This window comes from Mastacembelus armatus, chromosome 17 (assembly GCF_900324485.2).
Source record: "Mastacembelus armatus chromosome 17, fMasArm1.2, whole genome shotgun sequence".
NCBI lineage: Eukaryota > Metazoa > Chordata > Actinopteri > Synbranchiformes > Mastacembelidae > Mastacembelus > Mastacembelus armatus.
This window is the reverse complement of record NC_046649.1, coordinates 23,186,821-23,210,803: the sequence shown is the minus strand read 5'-3', so window position 1 is coordinate 23,210,803 and position 23,983 is coordinate 23,186,821. Positions and strand designations below refer to the sequence as shown.

At 43.2% G+C, this 23,983-nt stretch overlaps 5 protein-coding genes across 16 annotated transcripts in view; 4 read left to right on the top strand and 1 right to left on the bottom strand.

The window, feature by feature from the left end:
• LOC113134345 (zinc finger protein 62 homolog) overlaps nt 1-23,983 on the top strand; it is a 757,491-nt gene that overhangs the window by 714,733 nt on the left and 18,775 nt on the right. The gene's annotated exons all lie outside the window — the stretch shown is intronic.
• crfb16 (cytokine receptor family member B16) lies at nt 1,453-7,164 on the bottom strand. Of its 3 annotated transcripts, XM_026313788.1 has the most exons (7): nt 6,794-7,164; nt 5,948-6,074; nt 4,362-4,552; nt 3,958-4,082; nt 3,203-3,347; nt 2,677-2,834; nt 1,453-2,465 (listed from the first exon to the last, which is right to left on the bottom strand). In XM_026313788.1, exons 1-7 carry the CDS (start codon nt 6,846-6,848, stop codon nt 2,376-2,378), a joined length of 891 nt encoding a protein of 296 aa, XP_026169573.1. In that variant the 5' UTR covers nt 6,849-7,164; the 3' UTR covers nt 1,453-2,375. The 3 variants fall into 3 exon arrangements, with proteins under 3 accessions (XP_026169573.1, XP_026169575.1, XP_026169574.1); XM_026313790.1 differs by lacking the exon at nt 1,453-2,465 and having other exon boundaries at nt 3,203-3,547; XM_026313789.1 differs by lacking the exons at nt 1,453-2,465; nt 2,677-2,834 and having other exon boundaries at nt 3,082-3,547.
• LOC117152740 (uncharacterized) lies at nt 8,554-11,193 on the top strand. Its single transcript, XM_033325657.1, has 2 exons — nt 8,554-8,636; nt 9,334-11,193. The coding sequence occupies exon 2, from the start codon at nt 9,406-9,408 to the stop codon at nt 10,867-10,869; it is 1,464 nt and encodes a 487-aa protein (XP_033181548.1). The 5' UTR covers nt 8,554-8,636; nt 9,334-9,405; the 3' UTR covers nt 10,870-11,193.
• Nucleotides 13,016-16,563, top strand: cldn15la (claudin 15-like a). The gene is made up of 5 exons (XM_026313798.2): nt 13,016-13,308; nt 14,950-15,114; nt 15,593-15,674; nt 15,926-16,039; nt 16,185-16,563. Exons 1-5 carry the CDS (start codon nt 13,092-13,094, stop codon nt 16,264-16,266), a joined length of 660 nt encoding a protein of 219 aa, XP_026169583.1. The 5' UTR covers nt 13,016-13,091; the 3' UTR covers nt 16,267-16,563.
• Nucleotides 19,320-23,668, top strand: saga (S-antigen; retina and pineal gland (arrestin) a). The gene is made up of 15 exons (XM_026313769.1): nt 19,320-19,367; nt 19,519-19,579; nt 19,966-20,010; nt 20,406-20,605; nt 20,804-20,863; nt 20,950-21,017; nt 21,112-21,247; nt 21,777-21,861; nt 21,940-22,012; nt 22,140-22,277; nt 22,361-22,438; nt 22,552-22,566; nt 23,024-23,076; nt 23,196-23,205; nt 23,350-23,668. The coding sequence occupies exons 1-15, from the start codon at nt 19,320-19,322 to the stop codon at nt 23,474-23,476; spliced, it is 1,197 nt and encodes a 398-aa protein (XP_026169554.1). The 3' UTR covers nt 23,477-23,668.

The following is a 23,983-nucleotide window of genomic DNA, read 5'->3' as shown; positions in this document are numbered from 1 at the left end:
TTAGACTCTAATGTGTCAAATATGCTAAACTAAATGAGACAAATGATGTTATAATAATCAGCCTACACAGTTTGCCTCACCTGTCTGTACGATGTTCTTATATATTTCATTGTGAGCTGCTGCTGCCGGCCGCTTTGGGCCCATTGGATGCAGTTAAATGAACTTTAGTCAGTTTCCATTAAATGTGTGAGATTTGAGGATGTAAATGTCATGTTAAATAAAGCTGTTCCCAACACAGTGCTGACATAAGTAAAAGTTCTTTTTACACATTTTCAACAATAATCCATTACAAGAAAGTCCAGCATTGAAAATGTTACTTAGGAAAAAGTATGTAAGTAAATGTAGAAATTTTTATTAGTTTTATTGGAATGAAAACCAAAAATCCAGGGTAACAATAGTCCAAAATAACATCAACCCTTATGACTTAAAGTATTTTAGTAAAGTATCAAATCCCATAAAGAGAAAAGTACTTACCTGAAATACTGCAGTAGTTAAAGTACTTGAATGTAAAGTTACACCTGCAATCCGGTATCAATGTAATAAACCGCGTGAAAAACAGTTCAGCAAACCGCAAATTACCCGCAACTGTTCTGTCTCCACCGAAAACCACGACCTGTAAACAGTGTCCGGGTCCAATAAAGTTCGGTCTACCGGGACCAGGACTTTAGAAACATCGTCTTACCGCCCAAAACCGGCTGCTAACGTCGGCTAGCAGCTAGCTAAACATGCTAACGCACAGTAGCAGCGACCAGAAAGAGTCCAAGCTAATTTGGTTCAGTGTGTTTACATCTTAGCGTTAATGTCACAAACTGGTTTAACATTAACCAGGTCTACTCGGTCTTTGACAAACTTACCTGCATCCAGGTGGAAAAGTCATTAAACTCCGAGTGTTTTACACAAAGCACCGACTGCCGTTAGCTCCGGTTGCCCCCGTTAAATGACGTCGCTTCGGTTCCCTCAGAGGTCTGTCCGTGTTCTTGAACAGTTTTGATGTTAAAACTAAAAACTACACCTGCTCAGGTGTCTTTCATTAAAGCTGCCATTGTTTCCCGTGGTCGTTTAAGTACGGCGGCCGAGTGAGACCACTATGAACGAAAAGCCGTTTCGATTTTTTAGGTCGGAGGTATTTGTACTTGACTTGAGTATTTCTGTGTTGTGGTACTTTAAATGGGCTTTGTAAGAGCTCTCTGTGTGTTTTATCTTTAATCAATAATGTTTCACCACATTTGTACAAATAAAATGTTCATCAGTAAAGATTTATTTTCTCCTTATCATATGATCCAAAAGGTGAGACAGGTTTTTACACTGATGACATTTATAGTTTTTTGTTTTATTAGTTCAACAGGTGAAATAGAAACTCAACATTTGTGTATATTAATAAACTTTTTTAACATGAAATATTTTTTCTATAATATTTATTGGTTTAATATAAGATTGAAAACTATTGGCAGGAAGGATCATTGAAAAAGTAGATGAAGATTGATAATATATATAAAAATAACTTTATAAAAATATAAAAAAGCAAAAACACATTGAAAAGTATTAAACGTTTAAATTATACTTTCACATTACACTGACCTTCACTTTCTGAAGCTCACTGTCTTTGTGACACACACAAACAATTCAAAGCCAGTGGGAACTGTTGTTTGTCGCCATGAAAGTAATACATGAGTGTATGTAGATTATTTTTAAATTAGAAACTAAGACTGATGACTGAATGAGGTAGCTGTACAAACAGGAGCGTGAAGTGTGCAAATAAAACACTAAAGAACTTTAAAAGTGTTTAGGTGTAAAGTTCCTGACACACAGTATGGATTCAGCTGATTCCAGTTCATTTTTAATGTACAGAGTGAGCAGCATCATAACTAATCACCAGATCAATTAATGACCTGTCTCTGATTGGTTGGATTTCTGATGGGCTGCTCATTTGGTTGGAGAAATATTGTACATGTTGCAGGTAAAACTTCAGTTCTGTGACTGTGTCATGGAAACTGAACTTCACTGGAGAACAGAACCAGCCTCTGTGACATTTTTCTTCCTGATCTGTTGCTGTTGTCTTGAGGAGACCATCGAGGCCTCGACCTGTTCACTGTGCTTAAGTGCAGTGTGAGCTGCATGTTGGGGCCGATGGACTGACCTGTACAAAGTGTTCAGGTTCTGGCCAGTTCAAACATGTGGTGTAAGTTAACACACAGTCCAAGAGTCAGTGGGTCAGTAACAGTCACTGGACTCCCAACACGCAGTCATTATTCCTCCAGCCTCCGGAGGGCGCTGTCATGTGAACACAAATGTCGCCATTCGATGATGATTTTTCAGACGCACAGTCTTCAAAGTGCCTTTCGCCAGTGAAGGGATTAATATCCTTCCACCTGAGATCACCTGGGGACACCTGCCTCCAGCCGGATCTGCTCGAACGGCTCTTTCTCCTGTGGTTTCAGCAGGAGTGGAATTTCCCGCTCAAGTTTCTGCAGAAAACAGATGAAGAAACAGCAAACCTGGTTCAACAGTCGACAGATTTTCTTAAATATAACGATAAATTTCATGTTTATTGTAAGTATTAAAAAAGTAACAATAATGTGGACACTACTATGCATGTTTCTTTTATGCTAACATGATTGTCTGGCTCTGGTTTCCTTCGACCTGGTGGGGACTATATTTATAGGCCGCAAGACTGACCAGTGATAGCGGCAGTGGCTCTTTGTGAAAGTAGGTCTGGCAGGTGTGAGCTCGACAGTGAACGACGCAGCAGAACACAGCGAACAGGAGCCCGGCCGTGATGACCATGGTCATGATCACAGTGACGACGGTCGGTTGCTTCCATGCGGCTTCTGGACCTGAAGGTGGAGTGTGTGCACAATGTTTCCCATCAAAACAGCTTTCACAGACTAGACCAATTGTATTTGAGGTCAAAAACAAAATATAGTAATTATAATTTTCTGACAAATAAGGTCATTTTTTTTAATGGGAATGTTTTAGACATTTTAGGATAAAAACATTAATCATCAGGACATTTTGTAAAGTAGCAACATTTTGAAAACGGCTTTTGAGAGTAAAACGTAATGTGATGGCATTATGGGGAAAAGAAAAAGACGGATGGTGAGAATGTTCTGGGGCTGAGGATATTTTTGAAGAAGACAACACAGTATTTCAGTAAAGGTCACATGTAAGGGAGTACACGTGTGTGTTGGGCGTACACCTGTACCTTTGATGGCCACACAGTGATCTTCAGTGCTGTTGCTGTGGAGCTGAGAGTCCAGGACAGTCTGAGCTCTGACGCAGTACTCCGCTCCTTCCTGCAAGGCGGCGACGTGCAGAACCTTCTGCTCTGCTGCCACCGTGTGAACTGACTGAAAGAGTCAAGACAGGAATAAACAGGCAGCACAGGTATGAAACACTGCAGGAAATCTGTTTTAATCCTGCTAACCAGAGGAGCTGGTTTCAGGTAAAAAGGAAGAAGAGACAGGAGACAGGCGAAGAGCAGCGAGGTGGGGGAACTTTGGCTCCCATCACCCCCTTCAGTTTTTTCAGTAATGTTGGAGACGTCTCTCTGTAAGCACAGATTCAAAAGCATAAAAGGCTGTTTGACTCCTGGGCTTAATATCTCCCCTCTGAATCCCACACCTTCAGCAGGCGGCTTGTATCACTTTTACCTTCAATAATTATGGTATGTTGTGTTATTTTAAAATCTTCTTGGTTAAATGAATAGTTGTGTTGAATGTTGTGTCTGTCCTGTGTCACAGTGAAGTGGAAAAACAAAAGAATAGGACAAAAAAGGAAAAAAAGAGGAGAAGATGGGCCCGAGGGTAAAGGAAAGTAAAGAAGGAAATAAAGTACAGAGAGAAAGAGAAAGAAATGCAGGCAGAAGAAAAAATGTAAAGAGGAAGAAAATTACCAACAAGGAGAAAAGAGTGAAAGAAAGAAGAAAAATGGAGAATAAGGATGAGAATAAACTCTGACCTGCAGCTTGCCGTCTCTCCTCCACACCGTCACATTTACAACAGCAGAGACAGGAAGTTCACCAAACGTCACGTGAAGGGAGTCACCGACCAGGGTCACAGTCATCTCCGGCACCATCAGCACGGCTACACACAAGAGTCACAGACACTGACTTTTTCATTATCTGATCACTTTTTGTCACAGACAATAGGTGTGTGTGTCCACAGACAATAGGTGTGTGTGTCCACAGACAATAGGTGTGTGTGTCCACAGACAATAAGTGTGTCCACAGACAGCTCCAACATTTTCAGTCAGTCTGCCTGACACTGGAAACAAAGGGAGTGAAAATCAAGAAAACACATCTTGTCTAACGTGGTGACACACGTGAGGAGCTGGAAGCAGCTGCTGTGGTTCTGGTGTCTTACTCTGTCTGCGGTTGAAGGGTCGGGTGAGCTCGGACCAGGCTGAGAGCCGTGACCCGCAACACGCTCTGACCCGCAGGCTGTAGTTGGAGTCGGAGCCCAGGTCAATGGTCAGGTCACAGTGGGTGTGAGGAATCTGCTGGCACTCAGAAGCATCCACCCATCTGCCTTTCAGGACCATCAGCTCAAACTCACTGAGGGACACACACACACAGACACACAGACACACACAGACACAGACACACACACAGACACACACACACAGACACACACACAGACACACGGTTTAACCCCAGTTATTCTTTTTTACCTTTATTTTTAGAGGTTCTTGAGGTGTGGTCTATGATCAGGGTGGGCCGTGCCTGACTACCGATTGACTGACTGCCTGACTGCCTGTTTTCCAACAGCACATAGACTACAGAGGTTCTGACATAACTCTGCTTCCAGCTGAGCTGCGTCTGTTCCTCGGGCTACAATAACCATCCCCACACCCTGCGTGTTCACTGTCATCATTACTTTTCTGTCAGGAATCCTGTTTACTGCTCTCCAGTGAAAAAGCAGTGTGCGTCAGGTGTTGGCGACCTGTTGGGTGACATCTATCCTCATACTATTAACTGCTGTGGCTCTTTGTGGAGCACTGGTTTGATGTACTTTAGAAACTGGGTTTCACTTCATTATGTTTCACCACTGGTTTCCCATAATAATAATAATGACATAATAATATCTCCAAATGAATTCTGGAGAAATGTGTATAAAAATATGCATAAGACTATTTCAGTTTTTAACCCCAGACATCATTTCTGTCTCTGTTCCACAGTAATGTACCAAAACAAAACCTGTTCCTGTTCTTCATGTCCTACTCAAAGTCCTGGTCTCTGGTGAAAGGTAACTTAAACTTTACAACCTTTACAACCAAAACATCCAAATGAGCAGCAGAGGAACTGAACCAGAGACACAAACATGGAACAGGCGGAAGTTTGGTTGTTGTTCTTTTGTCCGAATAAAGAGAAAATAAGTCCCGAGGCAGAAGCTTTGTCTTGGAAAAGACATTCTGTGTGTTCATAATGGCACCAACAATGAGCTTTGTGTTTTCATTAGAAGACGAAATACTGAAACACACCTGAGGCAGAGCTGACACCCTTGGGTGGGACACTCTTAAAGGGTTAAACTGTGCACACCTGTAACTGAGGAATGTTTTAAAGGCTTTAAAGGAGCCGCAGGAATGTTCCCGAGTTAATTCAAATTATGATTCACAGCCAACGTGACACCGGCCGACTGCAGAAACATTTCATTAGACACACCTGGTGATTAAAGGTGTAACAACAGGTGTGCCGTTTATTTCTGTGTTATAAGGTCAGATCATTACAGTGAGTCAATGAACACAACAATTATCACCTGCTGCATTTTTCACACTCCTCAACACAGTATCATCATTATTATTATTATTGATTTGAGTGGTTTCTACTGCAACTAGTTTTTCCTTTATCACACCTGTAGGTTTTATCAGACAGTGCAGATGATCCACATCAGGTGTTCCAGTGAGTGACAGTATAAACTGAAACCAGTGTAAAAGTCAGTGTGTTTCTCACCCCTGGAATTGGACGGAGTAGAGGATTGTGGTGTTGCAGGGAGCCTGCAGGGGGCGCCACCTCAGCATGTGTCTCATGTCTACAGAATCCATGGAGACTCCGCTGGGAGCCGGCAGCAACCAGACCCCTGTGGACAAAGTGAGTTCATGTTTGAAAACGGGTCCCACAGGCCTCTGTGCTGGTTCAACAGGCGCGAAGCTGGAGTGACGTACCGATGCAGCCGATACTGCAGTTCAGTGTGTGTGTGTGTGTGTGTGTGTGTGTGTGCCATCAAATGGTTAGGCAGAGAGCTGAAGCTGCAGGGGGATTTTTGCCGATTTTTGCCTCTACACATAAATCACACACACAAATCCTGCAAACTGACACCCATCAATCAAACTAAGAGTGTTTTGTTAATTAGTGGTTGCTCTTCTTGCCTGGAGCAGCTGGACATAACTGAGGAAACAATAATACAGAACACACTCTGTTTTTGTTTGTTTCCATTTCCTCATTTGTCTCTTTGATTCTGGTTGTTATTGAGTGAACACAAGTCAAAAGAAACACAAACCAACATTCACATCCATCACTGACGTCCGATTAAAAACACAAACTACATCTGGCTTTAAGGAGCCACATTACTCTGCTGTGATGGTGAAAATGTACATTTATGTTTGTATACTGTCCACTCCTCACGTCTGAAACACACTATATAACATATACATCTTATTACTTATGGATAATACACAGTTTATAATGTTCAAATGCTTTGAAGCAACAGGTTTAATAAGGATGTAGAACATGTGAGAAACACAGTCCAGCTGCAGTGAGTAGAAACTGAGGGCAGCTGTTTGAGTGACATGAACTCACCATAAATAACGTCCAGGCGGACTATCATCATCATCATCATCATCGTCGTCCTCATCCTCAGGCTCTGTGTCCTGACCAGAGTGTTATTCTTCAGACTGAAGGACAGAGAGCACTGGTCATGTCAGGTCCACCATGTCCACATCCCACTGATCCAGGACACACACAATAATCCAAAGAAACATCCAGAAACTCCTTGCAAGAGAAAACCTAGACGCTACTTGTGTTTTTCATTCATATTTTTTGGTTTCATCCTTTAGATCAGCAAAAATGCGACCAACAGCTTTAAATCTGTGAATATGCCAGTTAGTCCTCATCGTCCACAGTCTGAGTTTCACCCTCTGGACTTTGCTCCATGTGAGCGCGGCAGCTGCCTGTCATGGTTCTGCATTGAAAAGCAGGTGTGTCTGGATGCTGAGGCTGGATTCTGGGTTGTAGAGCTGGTCGGACTTGTCTTCAGCTCCTCGAGGGCATCAGCTGTCAGCCGTGATTCACAGACGGATTCACGTGACACAACTGAAAAGAACAGAAACTGTTCTGACATAACTGAACCACAAACACAGAAAAATCACTTTGTTGTCCAGTTTGTCAGTTTCACCTCAACGACGTCGTCCTACACGTTCAGTCACACGCTGCTTTTTATTTATTTTTAATTAAGGCTGATGACGAGGGGGTGGAGGGTTGTTTGTCTTCAGTCACTGCTGAGTTGAGACTTTTGACTCAAAGAATAAGGAAAACACACACAAACCTTGTACTTTTTCCTGCTCTACATTGATCTGATGACTTTAGTTCCTTTTCAGGATCAGATGGATCCAACAAAATACAGACTGATCATCAAACTTTATTGATCCCTGGGGGGAAATTCCCAAGATACCCAGCAGTATGGAAAGTACTTCAAATTAGAAGTATATAAGGTAGTTACATCAGATACCCAGCGGTATATAAAGTACTTCAAATTAGAAGTATATAAGGTAGTTAACGTCAGCTACCCAGCGGTATATAAAGTACTTCAAATTAGAAGTATATAAGGTAGTTAACGTCAGCTACCCAGCGGTATATAAAGTACTTCAAATTAGAAGTATATAAGGTAGTTAACGTCAGCTACCCAACGGTATATAAAGTACTTCAAATTAGAAGTATATAAGGTAGTTAACGTCAGCTACCCAGCAGTATATAAAGTACTTCAAATTAGAAGTATATAAGGTAGTTAACATCAGATACCCAGCGGTATATAAAGTACTTCAAATTAGAAGTATATAAGGTAGTTAACGTCAGCTACCCGGCGGTATATAAAGTACTTCAAATTAGAAGTATATAAGGTAGTTAACGTCAGCTACCCAGCGGTATATAAAGTACTTCAAATTAGAAGTATATAAGGTAGTTAACGTCAGCTACCCAGCGGTATATAAAGTACTTCAAATTAGAAGTATATAAGGTAGTTAACGTCAGCTACCCAGCGGTATATAAAGTACTTCAAATTAGAAGTATATAAGGTAGTTAACGTCAGCTACCCAGCGGTATATAAAGTACTTCAAATTTGAAGTATATAAGGTAGTTAACGTCAGCTACCCAGCGGTATATAAAGTACTTCAAATTAGAAGTATATAAGGTAGTTAACGTCAGCTACCCAGCGGTATATAAAGTACTTCAAATTAGAAGTAGGGGAGACCGGGTATGGTTGTAACATGGGGAGAGTTGTAACACCACCACTTCCACCAATCAGGGATAAGGTAGGAGTCATATGATCATATCAGTGTTTGTCTGCTTCCTTCACAATCACACGCGGTAGTTGTCAAGGCTGGAAACATATACATGCAGATTCTACAGAGAAAAAACTGATTTTGAGGTAAGAAAGTAGCTATTTGACCAAGAAAATTTTTTTGTTTAATACTTAAACTATTGCAGTTATAATCATATGACTTATATTAGATGAAGTTGTGGTTTCTCAGGCTAAATGTGATGCACTTTTCCCCTGCTAATTTCAAGCCACTGAGCTAATACAGCTAGCTAAACAATGGCTGACAGGGGTGGGGTGGGTTGTAACACATCTTTAAATAGTGTTACAACCATCCCCTTACATACAACTAACACCACTTTCTTCATTCTAATAGATTTACAGAATGCCTAGGCAGTGGAAGAGAAAGACTGACAGAGGTGTGCCTGCCAATGTTTTAAAAGTAGCATCTGATGAGGTCACAGGGAAAGGCAAGTCAGTCAGATCAGTTGCGAAGGCACATGGGATCTGCCATGTAACACTGAGCAGATACTGCAAATCATTGCAGAAGCTGAGAGACCAGGGGTCCAGTGACCTTCCTAGTGTAGGTTACCGGAGCAACAACAAAGTTTTCTCTGAGGTGCAAGAGAAGAACTTGGCTGACTATTTGACTCAGGCAGCAGACTTGTATTATGGACTGACTCCACGTGAGGTAAGAATATGACAGGCTAGCCACCAGACCAGAGAAGGATTGAACACTAGCACAGGTGTCAGACAAAAAAAATGTTGTGCTTTTTGTACTCAGGTTTTCTATTACACTTTCTTTTAGGTCAGAAAGTTTGCATTTCAGCTGGCGGTAACATATAACATCACACACCCACAAATATGGAATGAGAATCAGATGGCAGGACCTGACTGGTTCACTTTCTTCATGAAACAGAACCCCAGCCTGTCAATGAGGAGTGCAGAGGCAACCAGCCTCACACGGGCCACAAGTTTTAACCGCACAAATGTGGAGCGTTTCTTCAACAGCCTAGGACGGGTCATTGAGAGATACAAATTTGACGGGAGCGACATATGGAATGTAGACGAAACTGGTGTAACAACAGTCCAGACACCAGAGCGTGTTGTTGCACGTCGTGGAGTCAAGCAGGTTGGTGCAATGACATCCGGTGAGAGAGGAGTGCTTGTGTCAGTAGCATGCGCTGTGCAAGCACTGGGAAATGCAATTCCCCCCTTCTTTGTATTCCCTCGTAAACGTTACAAAGAATACTTTGTTCAGAATGGGCCAACAGGGAGTGCTGGAAGTGGTAACGCATCAGGATGGATGCAAGAAGAAGACTTCCTCTTATTCCTTAATCACTTTGCAAAACACACAAAGGTGAGCCCAGAGAAGAAGGTTTTGCTTTTGATGGATAACCACTCTTCACATTTATCTGTGAAAGCTATTGACTTCTGCAAAGAAAAGGGGATTGTGCTACTTACCTTCCCTCCCCACTGCAGCCATAAACTTCAGCCACTGGATTGCAGTGTCTATGGCCCTTTTAAGAAAATGGTGAACACAGCAAGTGATGCCTGGATGAAAATGAATCCGGCCAAGACGATGACAATATATGATATTCCAAATATTGTGAAGACTGCTCTGTCAGCTGCAACACCCAAAAACATTCGAGCTGGTTTCCAAACCACAGGTATTTGGCCCTTCAATCCTGACATTTTTGAGGAGTGTGACTATGCACCCTCACAAGTCACTGACCGTCCAGACCCAGGTACATCATTAAAATCTGGAGCTTTCCAGCCGCACTCTCCACCAATTCACCTGGGGACTGCCTCCTCTCCTCCAACTAACCAGGTTACTTCTGGCTCCTCTGCAATTCATGATGCCACCATGTCCTGTGCTCCAGCTGAACCAGCCACATCAGGGTTGTCTCCAGGTCAGGTGTTCAGTCCTTCGGCTTTACGGCCATTTCCAAAAGCAGGCCCAAGGAAAACAAGTAGTGGGACCAGAAGGAAGAGGCAGTCTGAAATACTCACTGATACACCAGTGAAACAAGCATTGATGGAAGAAGAGCAGAGAAGAGGATCAAAAAATGTAAGAAAGAGTATCTTGGGAAAAAATAAAGGACGGCAAAAGAAAAAGGAGAGAACACCACAAAGAAAGACCACAAAGAAAATTTTGAAAACCAATGCTGAGGATTCTGAGACCTCAGATGACGAAAACCTTTGTGTTGTCTGTTTGGAGGCATTTGGCAACTCAAAGCCGAAGGAAGTGTGGGTAAAATGTGCCCAGTGCAGTCTCTGGGCTCACCAAGCCTGCACTCCAGGGTTACCAGCATTCATTTGTCACCACTGTGACTCTGATTAAGAATAGACACACAACATCATTTCTGATTTAGACCTACATGTTCTTTGCGCAGGTATATTGAAGTAGCGCATTCATTAAGCATACATACCGTTTGTTCCTGTACCGTTTGTACAGGAAGTTTGTTCTAGTTGACGAATTTACACACACAGAGCCACATACAAGAACACACACACAGACACCAAAAACAGTGTATCATTCTCAGACACTCACACACACACTCTCCTGAGTCAAACAGAAAGTGGATGGTCAGTGAGAAAGAGACAGACATTGTTCTGGATTGTTCTCTGATTTCAATAAACCTCATTAAAGGCTATTTGAAGACTATCACATTGTGTGGCCTCTGTTTTTTCTTTTTTTGGGTACTGTTACAACATACCCCAGTATGTGTTACAACCTACCCCGGTAGTGGGGTAGGTTGTAACAAAGGAACACCATGTATTTGACATCACCTCACAAAGTCTGTGATACTCTTGCAGGCGCTTGAATTGGTGTCATTTGTAGTCAACAAATGTGGGTACTCTGTATAAAAGTTTGAGAATTCTAACTCAAAAATTCACTGAGTTACAGGTATTGAAGCAAAAAGTGTTACAACCATATATGAAGTACTTCAAATTAGAAGTATATAAGGTAGTTAATGTCAGCTTCCCAGCGGTATATGAAGTACTTCAAATTAGAAGTACATAAGGTAGTTTACATCAGCTCCAACATTAAACTGATCAACACAATAATCAATAATTAGAATCCAATAATATCAGATCCATTCATGTGAAATGGGCCATTCTGCACAATGAGTACTTTGACTTTGGATACTTCAAGTACATTTGAAGTACATGAAATGCATTACTTTTATAAATACGTTTCCCTCCTGCTGCTTCAAACTGTGTGAAGTTTCAGACTTTGGACTCACCTGATGGTCAAACATTAACTGTCACCAGCCATAAAGACATAAACACAAACACACTGACAACCTGCTCATCACCTGCGTCTTTCTTTCTTAGACACAACTACAAAAACATCTAATACTTGTTTTTGTTTGTTCTAACATGTTCCCATGTTTTCTATTTGATATTGCACATGTTTACATTTATCAGTCCTAAATGTTAAAGGCAGAGTCCAAATGAAACCATGGTAACAGTTTGTGGTTGTTGTATTTGTGATTACGTTGATGGAAAGGTAAAGCAGAGGAGACGTTTCTGCACTTCCTCTTCATTCGACTGATATCGTGGGGCGGGAGCTGAACTTCCTTATTTGGATATAAAACTATTTATTACCCTTTTACTTCTTGTCAGGTCCAACTTCTGCTTGTCAGTGACTGCTCAGTGAACAGCTTTGTGGAAACTTCAGCACAGAAGATATTTAACAGCGGCTTCAGTTTCAGCTCTGATCACACACACATATATTCTGACACTGTAAACCAGCACAAATACACCATCAACCCTCTCACAACAACCCAGAACGGCTGCAATATGTACGCCAGAAACAGCCCAAACACCTACATCTTAGCAACCACCATGTGGCAGTGTCCTAGCAACCATTAGCAGCATCCTAGTAACAGCCTGTTGTTGCTAGGATACAAACATCCTGCAGAGTGCCTAGAAACACAGTACCACCAACCTCAAAAACCATAGAAACCACCTAGAACTGTCCCCTGAGACCTACCACAGGCCACCCAGCAGCAGCATCCACACTGCTAACACCTTCACACTGTCCAACATCCCAGCAGGCATGAACAGTGTCACTCCTTAGCAACCAGTCCAAAGTGTAAATATGGGGCAGGTGTTGTGTTTTTACTTTGACTTTCCTCACACTGACTGATCATGTTTGTTTTCTGGAGCTCCCTGGGTGAAGAGCATTTCAGGAGCATTCAGGACTTAGGACTCAGGTGTGACTCTCAGCCGTCGTCGTCATCACCCTCACCCTAATGACCAGTACTGGGTGGATGGTGAGGGGGAAACTACAGGGAGCGGCTCCCAGCAGTTTATGGCCCCACAGGGTGTAAAGTCCTCCAGTTTGAGCTGCAGACATCAGATTAACAAGAACTAACTGAAGGAGAGAGACCAGTACCATCCACTGAAACTTTACCCTCAGACAACCTGGACTCTTGTTTTTTGCTGTTACACATTTAAACTGAAGGGTCTGTTTTCTGTAGACAGACTGTTTTTTGTCCTGGTTGGATGCCCTCAGGTATTTTACTTTAAGACCTTTCTGGAAACTTTGCCATCATGTCAACATCTCTGGAAGCAACCGGGTTCATTATGTGCATAGTCAGCTGGCTGGTTACCGGAGCGGCGCTGGCCAACGACTACTGGAAGATTTCCACCGTGTCCGGCACCATCATCACCGCCCAGAGAATATTTGAAAACCTGTGGCACTCCTGCGTCGAGAACAGCGCCGGCATGGCCGAGTGTCGAGACTTCCAGTCGCTGCTCTCCCTCCCCGGTAAGACGAGCACCGACGGTGTCCTCTAACCCTGCTGGAGGACAACCTTAGAAGTTTCAATAATAAAAATAACACCAGTTGTCTTGTTTTAGAAATGATCAAACATTTGTAGGAGGTTTTCTTCAGCTTTTTGTGAAATAAGATTTAAGACGGATAAAGTGATAAATTGTGAGGAAGTAAAAAGGTCGACTTCATGTTTCTCATCATGAAGCTGCTGAAGGACCTGAAAGTAAAATCATTCTAAAATCTGTAGAATTTCATCTTCATACATTTATGAAATATATATTGGATCATCTGTACAAAACTAGGCCAGCACGTCATGTGGTACCAGCTCTGAACCAACCGTCCAAAGGTTGTTTCCCGCCTGAAACAACTGTTCAAAGAGTTTCTGTTGTTTTACGTTAAAAAAAAACAACCACTGCTTCGTTATTGATTATTGATTACATTCTCAGTGAAGTTCATTTATAATCAGTGTGTTTTTCCTCACATGGCATATGAGATTATCCCTTAGGGGCCATTTTGAGTTTGGAGGGAAGCTATTATCACACGACTGTTTCTATTCAGTAACATCTGACTTCATTCAGGTCAGACGAACATGTAAAGTGTTTTTTATTGTCTGGTTATCTTCGTAAATGAAGATTCTTCCCTTACGTTACTTTAATATGAATTAATCCACAACTTCATGGTTTTAAGTTGAAATAAACTAAAATTCAGTCCACTGTTGCGTCCTAGTGTTTGTCAGTTTGAAGGAAGGGAAAACACCTGGAAATCCCAGACTCGTGTGAACCTTCTTGCTGGTCTGTGTGTTGGTCATTACACTGTAGGTTTGTTTCTCCTGAAACTCAGAACCTCATAAAGAGGAGCTGCAGGTTTTTATGATCATTAGAGTCATTCGGTCAATAAATTACTACAGCGGTGCCTGCTGCCATAAAATAATATTACCTTTAGTTCCTCCTCTTCTTTAAACATCTAAATGATGATTATATAACCTGCTATTTAAAGGCCCTTAGAGATGATGGGAGGTGGTCTCTTAGCTTTGGACAAAGCAGGATAATAATATTCTGACCTATTTAATGTGAAACTGACTGTTTGGCACCAATACTCTTCCTGTACATTTCAGCCACATCTCATGAATGTTTTCTCTTTGACCATGAGCTGATTTTTCATATAGTCAGGTGTGATTCATGTTTTAAATGTTGCAGCTTTCGGCTCTTTATTGCTAATTTTAGCATTCATCCAGATTAAGACCACATTTCCCATCAGCCCTTGCACTTCATGTTGGATAAGATTTGTTTCCCCATTAAAAGGGAATATATTTGAAAATTCAAAGTTCTTTTTATATGTGGTTTTAATGAGATCCCACTGCTGTGGTTATTAATGTAATAATATTGACTTCCTGGGGAAACGTACAAGTCTGAGGTATTAGTACTTTACCTGAGTATTTCCATGTTGTGCTACTTCGTCCTTGGACTTCACTACATGTCAGAGCCAAACCTTGGACCTTTTCCTGCTCTACATTTATCTGATAACTTTAGTTCAATCAAACAAAACACGGTCTAATCATCAAACTTTATTGATCCCCGGTGGGAAACTCACAGCAGTAGGTAAAGTCCTTCTGACTCCATCTTCCTGTCTGTGCAGCCCATGTGCAGGCGAGTCGTGCCCTGATGGTCATCGCCCTGCTGTTCGGCCTCGGCTCCATGATCGTGTCTCTGCTCGGGCTGCAGTGCATCAAGATCGGCTCGGCCAACGAGCAGTCCAAGGCCAAGCTCGCTGTCGCTGGAGGGATCATCAGCATCCTCGCTGGTGAGTCAACAAATGAAGACTTTTAGCTTCAAACGGGGAAAAATAGTATTTAACATCAGAGACAGCTTTAAAGAACAGGGTCACAACAGGGTCAGTCAGGTTCCCATATTAACACTGAAATCTGCTTCCTCTTGTTGAAATGGGCCTTTAAGAGAATCAGGCTTCTAGTGTGAAGGATGGGGACATGCATCAAAAGTTCAAACCTCACCCAGAGACTGACAGCAGCAATAGAAGTGTACTCAATGTGTGTAAACCCAGAACCTGGTTTATCTTAGTCCATTGGTGCCCAACCCTGTTCCTCTAGGGCCATGGTCCTGCTTGTTTTCCATCTATCCTTGCCCTGGGTTAAAATATCCAACACCACCATCATGGGCTGATATTTAAAAACATAATCCTGCTGGAGAAATACAGTGACAGCACAGCAGCACCAACAAGTGCTGAGCATCAGTCAACTGTTTTAAAACATGTTCGTTTGCAGGTCTGTGCAGCCTGACGGCCTGTTCGCTGTACGCCTACAGAGTGGTGCAGGACTTCTACAACCCGCTGTACGGCGGCGTGAGGTGAGCCGACCGCCACGGGTTGAGTCTGAGCCAACTGCACTCATTCTTTTCTAATTTCATTTTTTATTCTATACTTTACTGTTTATTTTAATCTTTTAAAACTAAAACTACACAACAGGGTGAGGGGGCAGACTGACGCCTCCATAATGTTAGAAAAATAATCAGATTTTAATTTCTAATAAACCCTCTGAATTAATTAATGTGGCACAGAAACACATTTCATTCATCTCTAATCTTCCACCTGTTTGCAGGTTCGAGCTGGGTGTCGGCCTCTACGTGGGGTGGGGGGGGGCCTGTCTGGCCATACTGGGTGGAGGGTTTCTCTGCTCTGCGTGTAGGAGAGCGTCACAGGACGGCAAGAAAGGGTAAGTCCTGCATAAAACCTGATCCTTGGTTGTCTTTTTATTTTTTAAGGGATTAGCATGTGATCCTTGATTTCCTGACTTCCTCATTCATTTTTAAATCACGTTATGTCACAGGCTGAGTGTGTTTGTTCCTCTTGTGTTGCAGTGGTTATTATGGAAATCCAGCACAGAAGATCTACACAGCTACAGCCAGGTCAGAGCCAGAGTCAGGCAAAGCATTTGTGTGAACCCCCTGCGCACACACGCCACACTACCTGTACACCCACCTGTCCGGGACGTCGCCTGAAGCTCCACCTGCACCAAAACTGATTTAAGTAACAGAGTTTTAGCCCTGAAAGTAAAGTTTCTGTGACAGGGTCTGCAGCTTGTGCCCACAGGACTGTACAACCATGTCTGCTGTCAGGCAGGACTTTCACCGCGGAGCCTTTCTATTTGTTTGGAAGAGTTTTTGAGAGAAATGTTTAATCTGAATCTTAGAAATGGACAATAACCTGTAGATGATTATTAAAAATGATATAATCCTGTTTGGACTTTATTTTCTCAACATTCATAGTACAAAATAAAATGTTTTGAGAATTTTTTAGAACTGGGCGTGTCATGTTTGCTGCTGAAATTATACTCAAATATTTTATAGCACTAAATGATATTACCAAATTAATACAAATATAATGTGCAGCAGCTACACACAGTGTGTATGAGATTAAACAACAGTTACCGAAGTCTGTATCCTCCACATTGCCGCCAACCACCTCCCAGGACTGTAAAGCCAGTCCTCACAGTGTTTAGAAGTAATGCACAAAAACTGGTTCTTCACTCACAAAACTCCTGATGAGCACCTGAAGTTCAGCACTAAACACGAAGCACAAACACAAGGCAGAGTGTTTGTGACACAGTTGACTTTTACAGTCAGAGATCTGGACCCAGGCTTGTAGACAAAGAACTTTACACAGCACAAAGGAGAGAAACTCAATCTAAAGTGTATTCAGGGAACAAGGATTCAGCAACAAACCAGGGAGCAGGTGAGTAGACACGTGGGGAGGAGAGGGGGTTATGATCAGGGAGACCGGTGAGTTGAACACACTAGGACCAGGACCTAGGACCCACAGAGAGGAAGGTGAGTAACAGATGCTGAAGAACTTAACTTACAGGACACACAGGGGAGCAGGTGAGTAATATGCCAGGAACAGGGACTCAGGAAACACAGGGGAAGGAGCCAGGAGGAGTAATTGATGAGGACAAGGTGAACAGGAAACACACAAAAGCCAGACAAAGTAACAGGAACTGGGAATACACTGAAACTGACGTGACAACTGAGATCAACAAAGGTCACAGTACAACCTGGCAATGGGGTGATGGAAAGTGCCGTCTTAAGTAGTTCTCCTCTTGATGAGCAGATGGGGAACAGGTGTGGATCATCACCTCGTTGGCCAGGACAGGACATCCACACAGAGGGAGAGACAAGGGAGGAGAAAGCAGGGAACAAAGAAACAACACAGGTGAAAACAATGAGATGAACATAAAGCTACCAGGGTCTAGACAGGAAATAACATGAAATAAGAGTCCCAGACAGGAAGCAGCGCATGAATCCTGACAGACTGTGACAAAAGAGTGTTATCAAATGGTTAAGACTGATAGAAGAACAGTCCAGTGTGTGTGTGTGTGTGTGTGTGTGCTGTAATCTCCTGTGTAATAATGGAGATTAATGTGCTGCAGGGCAGTAATCCACCTGTGTCTGTTTACCTGCTGACGGGCAGAACAGTGGATTAAAGCTGTGCAGCGTCACTTTGTCCACCCACAGTCCTCAACAAACAAACTGCACCTGCACTCAGCTTTGTTTCTGCCTGCCCACTCTCACGTCACGTCATAATCAGTCAAATAAATAGAGCATGAAACGTTCATGATAATATAGAAAATCAGACGGTTTGTGTCATGTCATGGTTCATTTCGGTCTCACACTGACTCGTTGTTTTACACTGAAGATAAAGAAGATAAACCGTGTTGGTTCAGTTCTGCTGTGGACAGTCTCATTCCCACCTGCTCCCAGTCTTTGTGCTAAATAAGATGCGGTCTTATTGTGCACTGTCCTGTATTATTTATTATGTGTAAACCTCTGGGAATACTAAAGCATTCTGAAGTCATTGTTGTGTGCTGTAATATCACAGCTGTATGTGTCCGATGTGTAAAACCTCATGAGAATTAAGGAACCGGAGCTGAATTGCAGGTGAAAGCTTGTCCTGGGGATAAACTGAGAATTAAAAGATATAGAAATTTCCCATGAACCCTCTCTGTCCCTCCCTCTCTCTCTGTGGGTCTCTCTATCACTCTCTCTAATCTGGCCTTGTGCTGACGGAGGGGGAACCGGCTTCAATCCTCTCAGTCAGCTCATTCACAGGTAGTCTGCATCCGTCCGTCTGGTGTCGGAGGAGGGGAGTCATACTGAGCATTTAGGGTTGGTCAAAGTTCACAGCGGGGTCACCTGATTGGCCGACAGGGCTGAGGGAGGTTGTGACGGACGGTAGGTGTTCACATATAGAGCTTCTCCGGCCGACGCTCGTCCCCTCCTCTCTGCGTTTCTGCAACACAGGTGAGTCTTTACAAACATCTTTTACAGGCTTTGACTCATTTTCCTTAAAGAGGAGCATCCAAATCCAGTCGCACACAGTCGGTTTATGAACATTTGGTTTCATCTGTGGGGAAACATTTTGATTTCTGTGATTCAAAGCTATAAAAATACATTTAGAAATAAAACTGAATGGGCTTCATAAACTAGAAGTTACTATGCAGAAAAAAAGTGCGCGGTTGAAACTTTTCATTGAGGAGAGTTTTGTGTGTCCTTTTGTGAATGTAGCAGACATTACAGGTGAAATGTGTTATCTGATGTCAGTGGAGTTGTTCTCAGATTTTCTACTTAAGTAAAGGTTTACTAACGTAAAAGTACAAAAGTATTAGCATCAGAATCTACTCAGGAGCAGATATGTTCTATTATTGGTTGAGAATTATCGATGCATTAATGTTTAAGCAGGTAGCAGCAGGTAAAGCTGCAGCTCATATTCACCACAAGCACCACTAGTTTTTATGTCCAGGTCCACAGGTGCCACGTCTTGTTCAAACTGTGTAGTTTTCCTTGTGTTGTGTGATGGTGGGTTGTATAGAGCTGTTAGCCTGTTTAGCTGCTGAGGGGATGTAACATTCGTATTAATAAATTAGCTCAGGGAAACACGTCTGACGGTGATTCTGTCTGTTTCTCTCAGGAGCTGCTGACTCGCTGTCCTCCGTCAACATGAGTTCAAAAAATGTTGTTTACAAGAAAATTTGCAAGGACAAGTCGGTGAGTGATACAGGTCAGAGGAGACTTTCAGGCGTCCACAGCAGAGCGGTTATCAGAGGAAACGTTATAGGGCGTTATATTGTTTATGTATTAAACAGTGGATCAGGACTAACATGCAGGTTAATCAATAATGCAAATTTTCATGCGTCAGGTTGGAGTCTACATGGGGAAGAGGGACTTTGTGGACCACGTTGACTCTGTGGATCCTGTAGGTGAGTTTGCCCACATGTTAACAAACCTCCAGGACAGAAAAGCAGAATTCACATGTCCCACTGGACTCAGGCCTGTTTATGTGTTTCCAGATGTGTTGCAGCTGTTACACAAACCCACTGTGAATAACTGCAGGTCTGATGAGTGACGGGGAAGTTTTGTGTAGCTAGAAGTCTTTTGTGTCAAACAGTAAAAATGTCCTTAATGTCATGTGACTGGAGAAAACAGCAAAAAAGGATGTGAAAAAATCCTACAACACCCAGAATGCATTGCTCCCGGTGCATCCCAATGTCCTGTCCATTGTAGTTCAGTTTAAAACCTACTTCAACTTTTAAAACGCAGTTAATTTTGTATCTGCTTATGAGCTTTGACTTCTCTTTGCCACTAGATGGCGTCATCCTCGTGGACCTTGAGGCGCTGCAGGGGAGGAAAGGTCAGTAAAGGTCACATGTGCAGAGACAGGACAGTTTGTCTCACACATTAAAAGCATTTACACAGGCCTGTTTTGGCTCTAAGGTAATTTCGTTCTGCTCCTCATCTGACAGTGTCACATATTTTCTGTTGTTCCAGCTCTTTATGATGAGACTGAGTAAACATATTTCCATTTTCCATTCTGCACAGTGACTACTTTTACTTTGGCTACTTCAAGTACCTTTAGATGCTGATACTTTTGGGCTTTTACTGCAGTAACACTTTAAATGCAGGACTTTTGCTTGGAGCAGAGGACTTTTATACTGTGGTATTTCTACTGTTACTGCAGTAAAGGAGCTGAGTACTTCTTACAGCACCAGGAGGTTTTTTAAAGCCCAGGGTCTGTCCTCTGTGCAGTGTTCGTCAGCCTGTCCTGCACCTTTCGCTACGGCAGAGATGACATGGACGTGATGGGAATCGCCTTCCGCAGGGAGCTCTACCTGTCCACCCGCCAGGTGTACCCGCCCCTGCAGGACCGCGAGAAAGGAATCCACACCAAGACCCAGGCCAAGCTGCTGCGCAAGCTGGGCGACAACGCCTTCCCGTTCTTCTTCGAGGTGGGTGTCAGTTTGTGCAGGACGAGAAAAGCCCAGTTGTAGCTGCATTTAAAGTGGATTTCGTTCTCCACAACAGCTGCAGTCTGGGCCCAAAGGTCTTTAACTGGTTATTTTCCATATTTTCCTGTCTCATCCTGGGAAACGTGTGATCAGATCATAAAGCAGAATATAAATGCACATAATTCCTTTTCCCCTCAGTTTCCTGACAATCTGCCCTGCTCAGTGGCTCTACAGCCAGCACCTCATGACGTTGGCAAGGTAAGATCCCGACTGAGTCCAGCCAGCGGCTGCAGCCGGTGACGTGAACAGATAGCAGGATCCTGACACCTCTTCTTCTTCTGCAGCAATGTGCAGTGGAGTTTGACATCAGAGTGTTCAGCGCTGAGAGCCAGGACGCTAAAGTTCACAAACGGTGAGGAAACACCTGCAGACTCCTTTGCAGGTCTCATTATTCACAGCAACGACTGAGAACATTAAATAAGTCTGAGTGGTTTTTATGCCAACAGGAGCTCAGTGAAGCTGCTGCTCAGGAAGGTCCAGTACGCCCCCGAGAGCGGGGGAGTGGCACCCTGCGTTGAAACCACCAGGGACTTTCTCATGTCGGACAAACCGCTGCATGTGAAGGCCAGTCTGGACAAAGAGGTGGGAGTTTGTTTCTGACAGGTTAAAGTGCCGTTACAAGAATCCTGAGTTAGGTTGTTACGAGGGGATGTTGGATTGTAGAAGGTTTGATTCAGCATTAGCTTTGAAAAGGCCCAGATAGTTTTTCCTACTTTAAATGCTGTGTGTTGGGGTGGCAGCCTGACTGGGAGAATGGGAGCAGGATCAATAAACCTCAAAAAGCCAGGTTCTATAATGGGTGTGAGTTCTCTGCAGGTTATTTTAGAGCTGAGAACTAAGAGGAACCTCAGGAGTGTTGTGGTACAGGAGTGGACTTCTTCCTTCTTGCCATCTTGTGTTCCTGCAGCTGTTAGAGTCTATTAAGAGCTGCTGATTAACGCTGCTGTGCAGAATCAGACAGAACAGGCTGGTTTTAACTTTGTTTGTTGTCTTGTTTGTCCTTGTCCTTTGTTGTCTTGCTGTTGTCTGCTGTCCATGCTAACAAACAAATTTCTCTTGTGAGGATTATTAAAGTTGATCCTATCCTAATCCTGTCCTATCTTGTTTTCAGATTTACTACCATGGTGAGCCCATCAAAGTGCACGTGAACGTCACAAACAACTCCAGCAAAAGCGTCAAGAACATCGTCATCTCTGGTAAACATGAAACTGCTCACTGTTTCCATGACCTGTGCTGCAGAACAGCTGTTTACTGTCCCCTCCTGTCCTCCTCAGTGGACCAAGTGGCCACCGTGGTGTTGTACTCCAACGACAGCTACGTCAAATCCGTGGCCATCGAGGAGTTCGGGTACTGGTCGACACACATGACACTTTTTACAGAGACACGCTTTATTAAACTCAACGGAAAGAAAAAGGAGTTTTAAGAGTTGCCAGGTTGTATAAATAAACTTTACATCTGTGTCCTGATGCCGCAGTGATTCGGTGGCAGCCGGAGCGACCCTGCAGAAAGTCTACACGCTGCTGCCTCTGCTGGCCAACAACAGGGAGAGGAGGGGCATCGCTCTGGACGGAAAACTGAAGCACGAAGACACCAACCTCGCATCGTCCAGCATGTGAGCGAACAATGAGAGACACGGCTTTAAAGTCATCGAGGCATCGAGGTTTGGATCTGAATGGTATTTTCTCTGTCTCTCAGTATCAAGGAGGGGGTCCTGAAGGAGGTTCTGGGAATCATGGTTTCATATAGAGTCATGGTGAAGCTCGTCATCGGAGGGTCAGTCACTTCTGCTCTGAATATTTTGTCACTGCTGTTTCTCTGTGTTCGTTTCTCCAGGAATGAAAAGTCTTTTTGTCTATTTGTCCTCTTTGTCTCTGCTGCACTCACAGGATGATGGGGTCAAGGTGGGTTGATGTCTACTTGTTTTTCCATCCATCCATCATCTAGACCCCCTTAGTCCTAACCAGGGTCCCAGGGACCTCCACCCAGAGAGAGCCAATCCCAGCTCTCTCTGGGTGAAAGGCAGGGGTCCACCCTGGACAGGTCCCCAGTCCATCACAGGGCCACATAGAGACCAACAACCTCACACACTCACACTCACTCCTATGGGCAATTTAGAGTCACCAATCAACCTGACATACATGTTTTTGGACTGTGGGAGGAAACCAGAGTACCTGGAGAAAACCCACACAAGCACAGGGAGAACATGCAGACTCCACACAGAAAGGCCCCTGATGGGTTTCAGACCAGGAACCTTCTTGCTGTGAGGCAACAGTGCTAACCACTAATCCATTCATAGCTCGTCTTTTAACATGAATGATTAATGATTAATCACAGTGAGAAATGTGTTTTGTGTTGCAGTGAAGTCGGCCTGGAAGTTCCCTTTAAACTGATGCATCCTAAACCTGATGCAGGTAAGAATCACACACTTTTCCTAAACCATTAAAACCACCAAGCGGCTGCAGATTAGTCAGGTGAATCTGAATCTGAATCTGAACCCATGTCTGCGACTTTTCTTTATGGCTGCCAACAGTGAAGGAGAGGTATGGTGGCTTTCCTACTGACAGAAATAAAGAAAGAATGGATAAACTAATAAGTAACAGACTCTAGGCCTGACAGAAATGGGTCTAAAGTCTGCTCCCAGTCCTCTGTGATACATCTGACCTCTCTGACCCTGCTGTCTGCAGCGAGCTGGAGGACGAGATGGTTTTCCAGGAGTTCAAGCGAACCTACTTGAAGGGGATGATCGGGGACGACGAGGAAGAAGAAGGAAACGTGTCGGGTGGTGACGACATGGCGCCCAAAGAGAAGTAGAGGAGCCGATCAACCAGGGTGAAGCGAAGACTGCTGGGAGTTTGAGTCTCTTTGTGCTTAGGAAAAAGAGAGAGAGATTTAAAGGCCCATATCTGTGTTTTTAGAGACGGCCTGTAGCTGCTTCACATGTTGATATGTGAAGTGACAACATGGGTTCATGTAGTAAAATATGTGGTTTACTGAGGCTGAAGCTTAAATCAGTGTTTGTGGATTAGATTATAAAGTGAGTGTTTCTCTGTTTTGACTATTTTGATTGGAAAATTTCAGAGAAAGAATAAAAATTCAAGCTTCCATAAATAATATGGTAATTATTTGGATTTTGTGTAAATCTTCCTGACAGAAAACGGTTGGCATAAATATCTGGGGTTTTAATGTCATTTAAAGGAGGTGTGACTAATTTTTATCAGACAAACAGGAGGAAACAGAAGGTCCTTTTTTCAGGGACTATTTTCAGCAGCGGATGAATCCACATTTGGTCCTTAAATGGAGTCTGGGACTCTTGGACTC

Coding starts and splice junctions, on each gene's coding strand:
- crfb16 (XM_026313788.1), bottom strand. CDS start 6,848: ATGAGGACGACGATGATGATGATGATGATGATAGTCCGCCTGGACGTT. Junction 4,083..4,361: donor ACCCTTCAACCGCAGACAGA/GTAAGACACCAG, acceptor TCTTGTGTGTAG/CCGTGCTGATGGTGCCGGAG. Junction 2,466..2,676: donor AGCCACTGCCGCTATCACTG/GTCAGTCTTGCG, acceptor TGTTTTCTGCAG/AAACTTGAGCGGGAAATTCC.
- LOC117152740 (XM_033325657.1), top strand. CDS start 9,406: ATGGCAGGACCTGACTGGTTCACTTTCTTCATGAAACAGAACCCCAGC.
- cldn15la (XM_026313798.2), top strand. CDS start 13,092: ATGTCAACATCTCTGGAAGCAACCGGGTTCATTATGTGCATAGTCAGC. Junction 15,675..15,925: donor CCGCTGTACGGCGGCGTGAG/GTGAGCCGACCG, acceptor ACCTGTTTGCAG/GTTCGAGCTGGGTGTCGGCC. Junction 16,040..16,184: donor TCACAGGACGGCAAGAAAGG/GTAAGTCCTGCA, acceptor CTTGTGTTGCAG/TGGTTATTATGGAAATCCAG.
- saga (XM_026313769.1), top strand. CDS start 19,320: ATGAGTTCAAAAAATGTTGTTTACAAGAAAATTTGCAAGGACAAGTCG. Junction 19,580..19,965: donor TGACTCTGTGGATCCTGTAG/GTGAGTTTGCCC, acceptor CTTTGCCACTAG/ATGGCGTCATCCTCGTGGAC. Junction 20,606..20,803: donor CCTTCCCGTTCTTCTTCGAG/GTGGGTGTCAGT, acceptor TTTTCCCCTCAG/TTTCCTGACAATCTGCCCTG.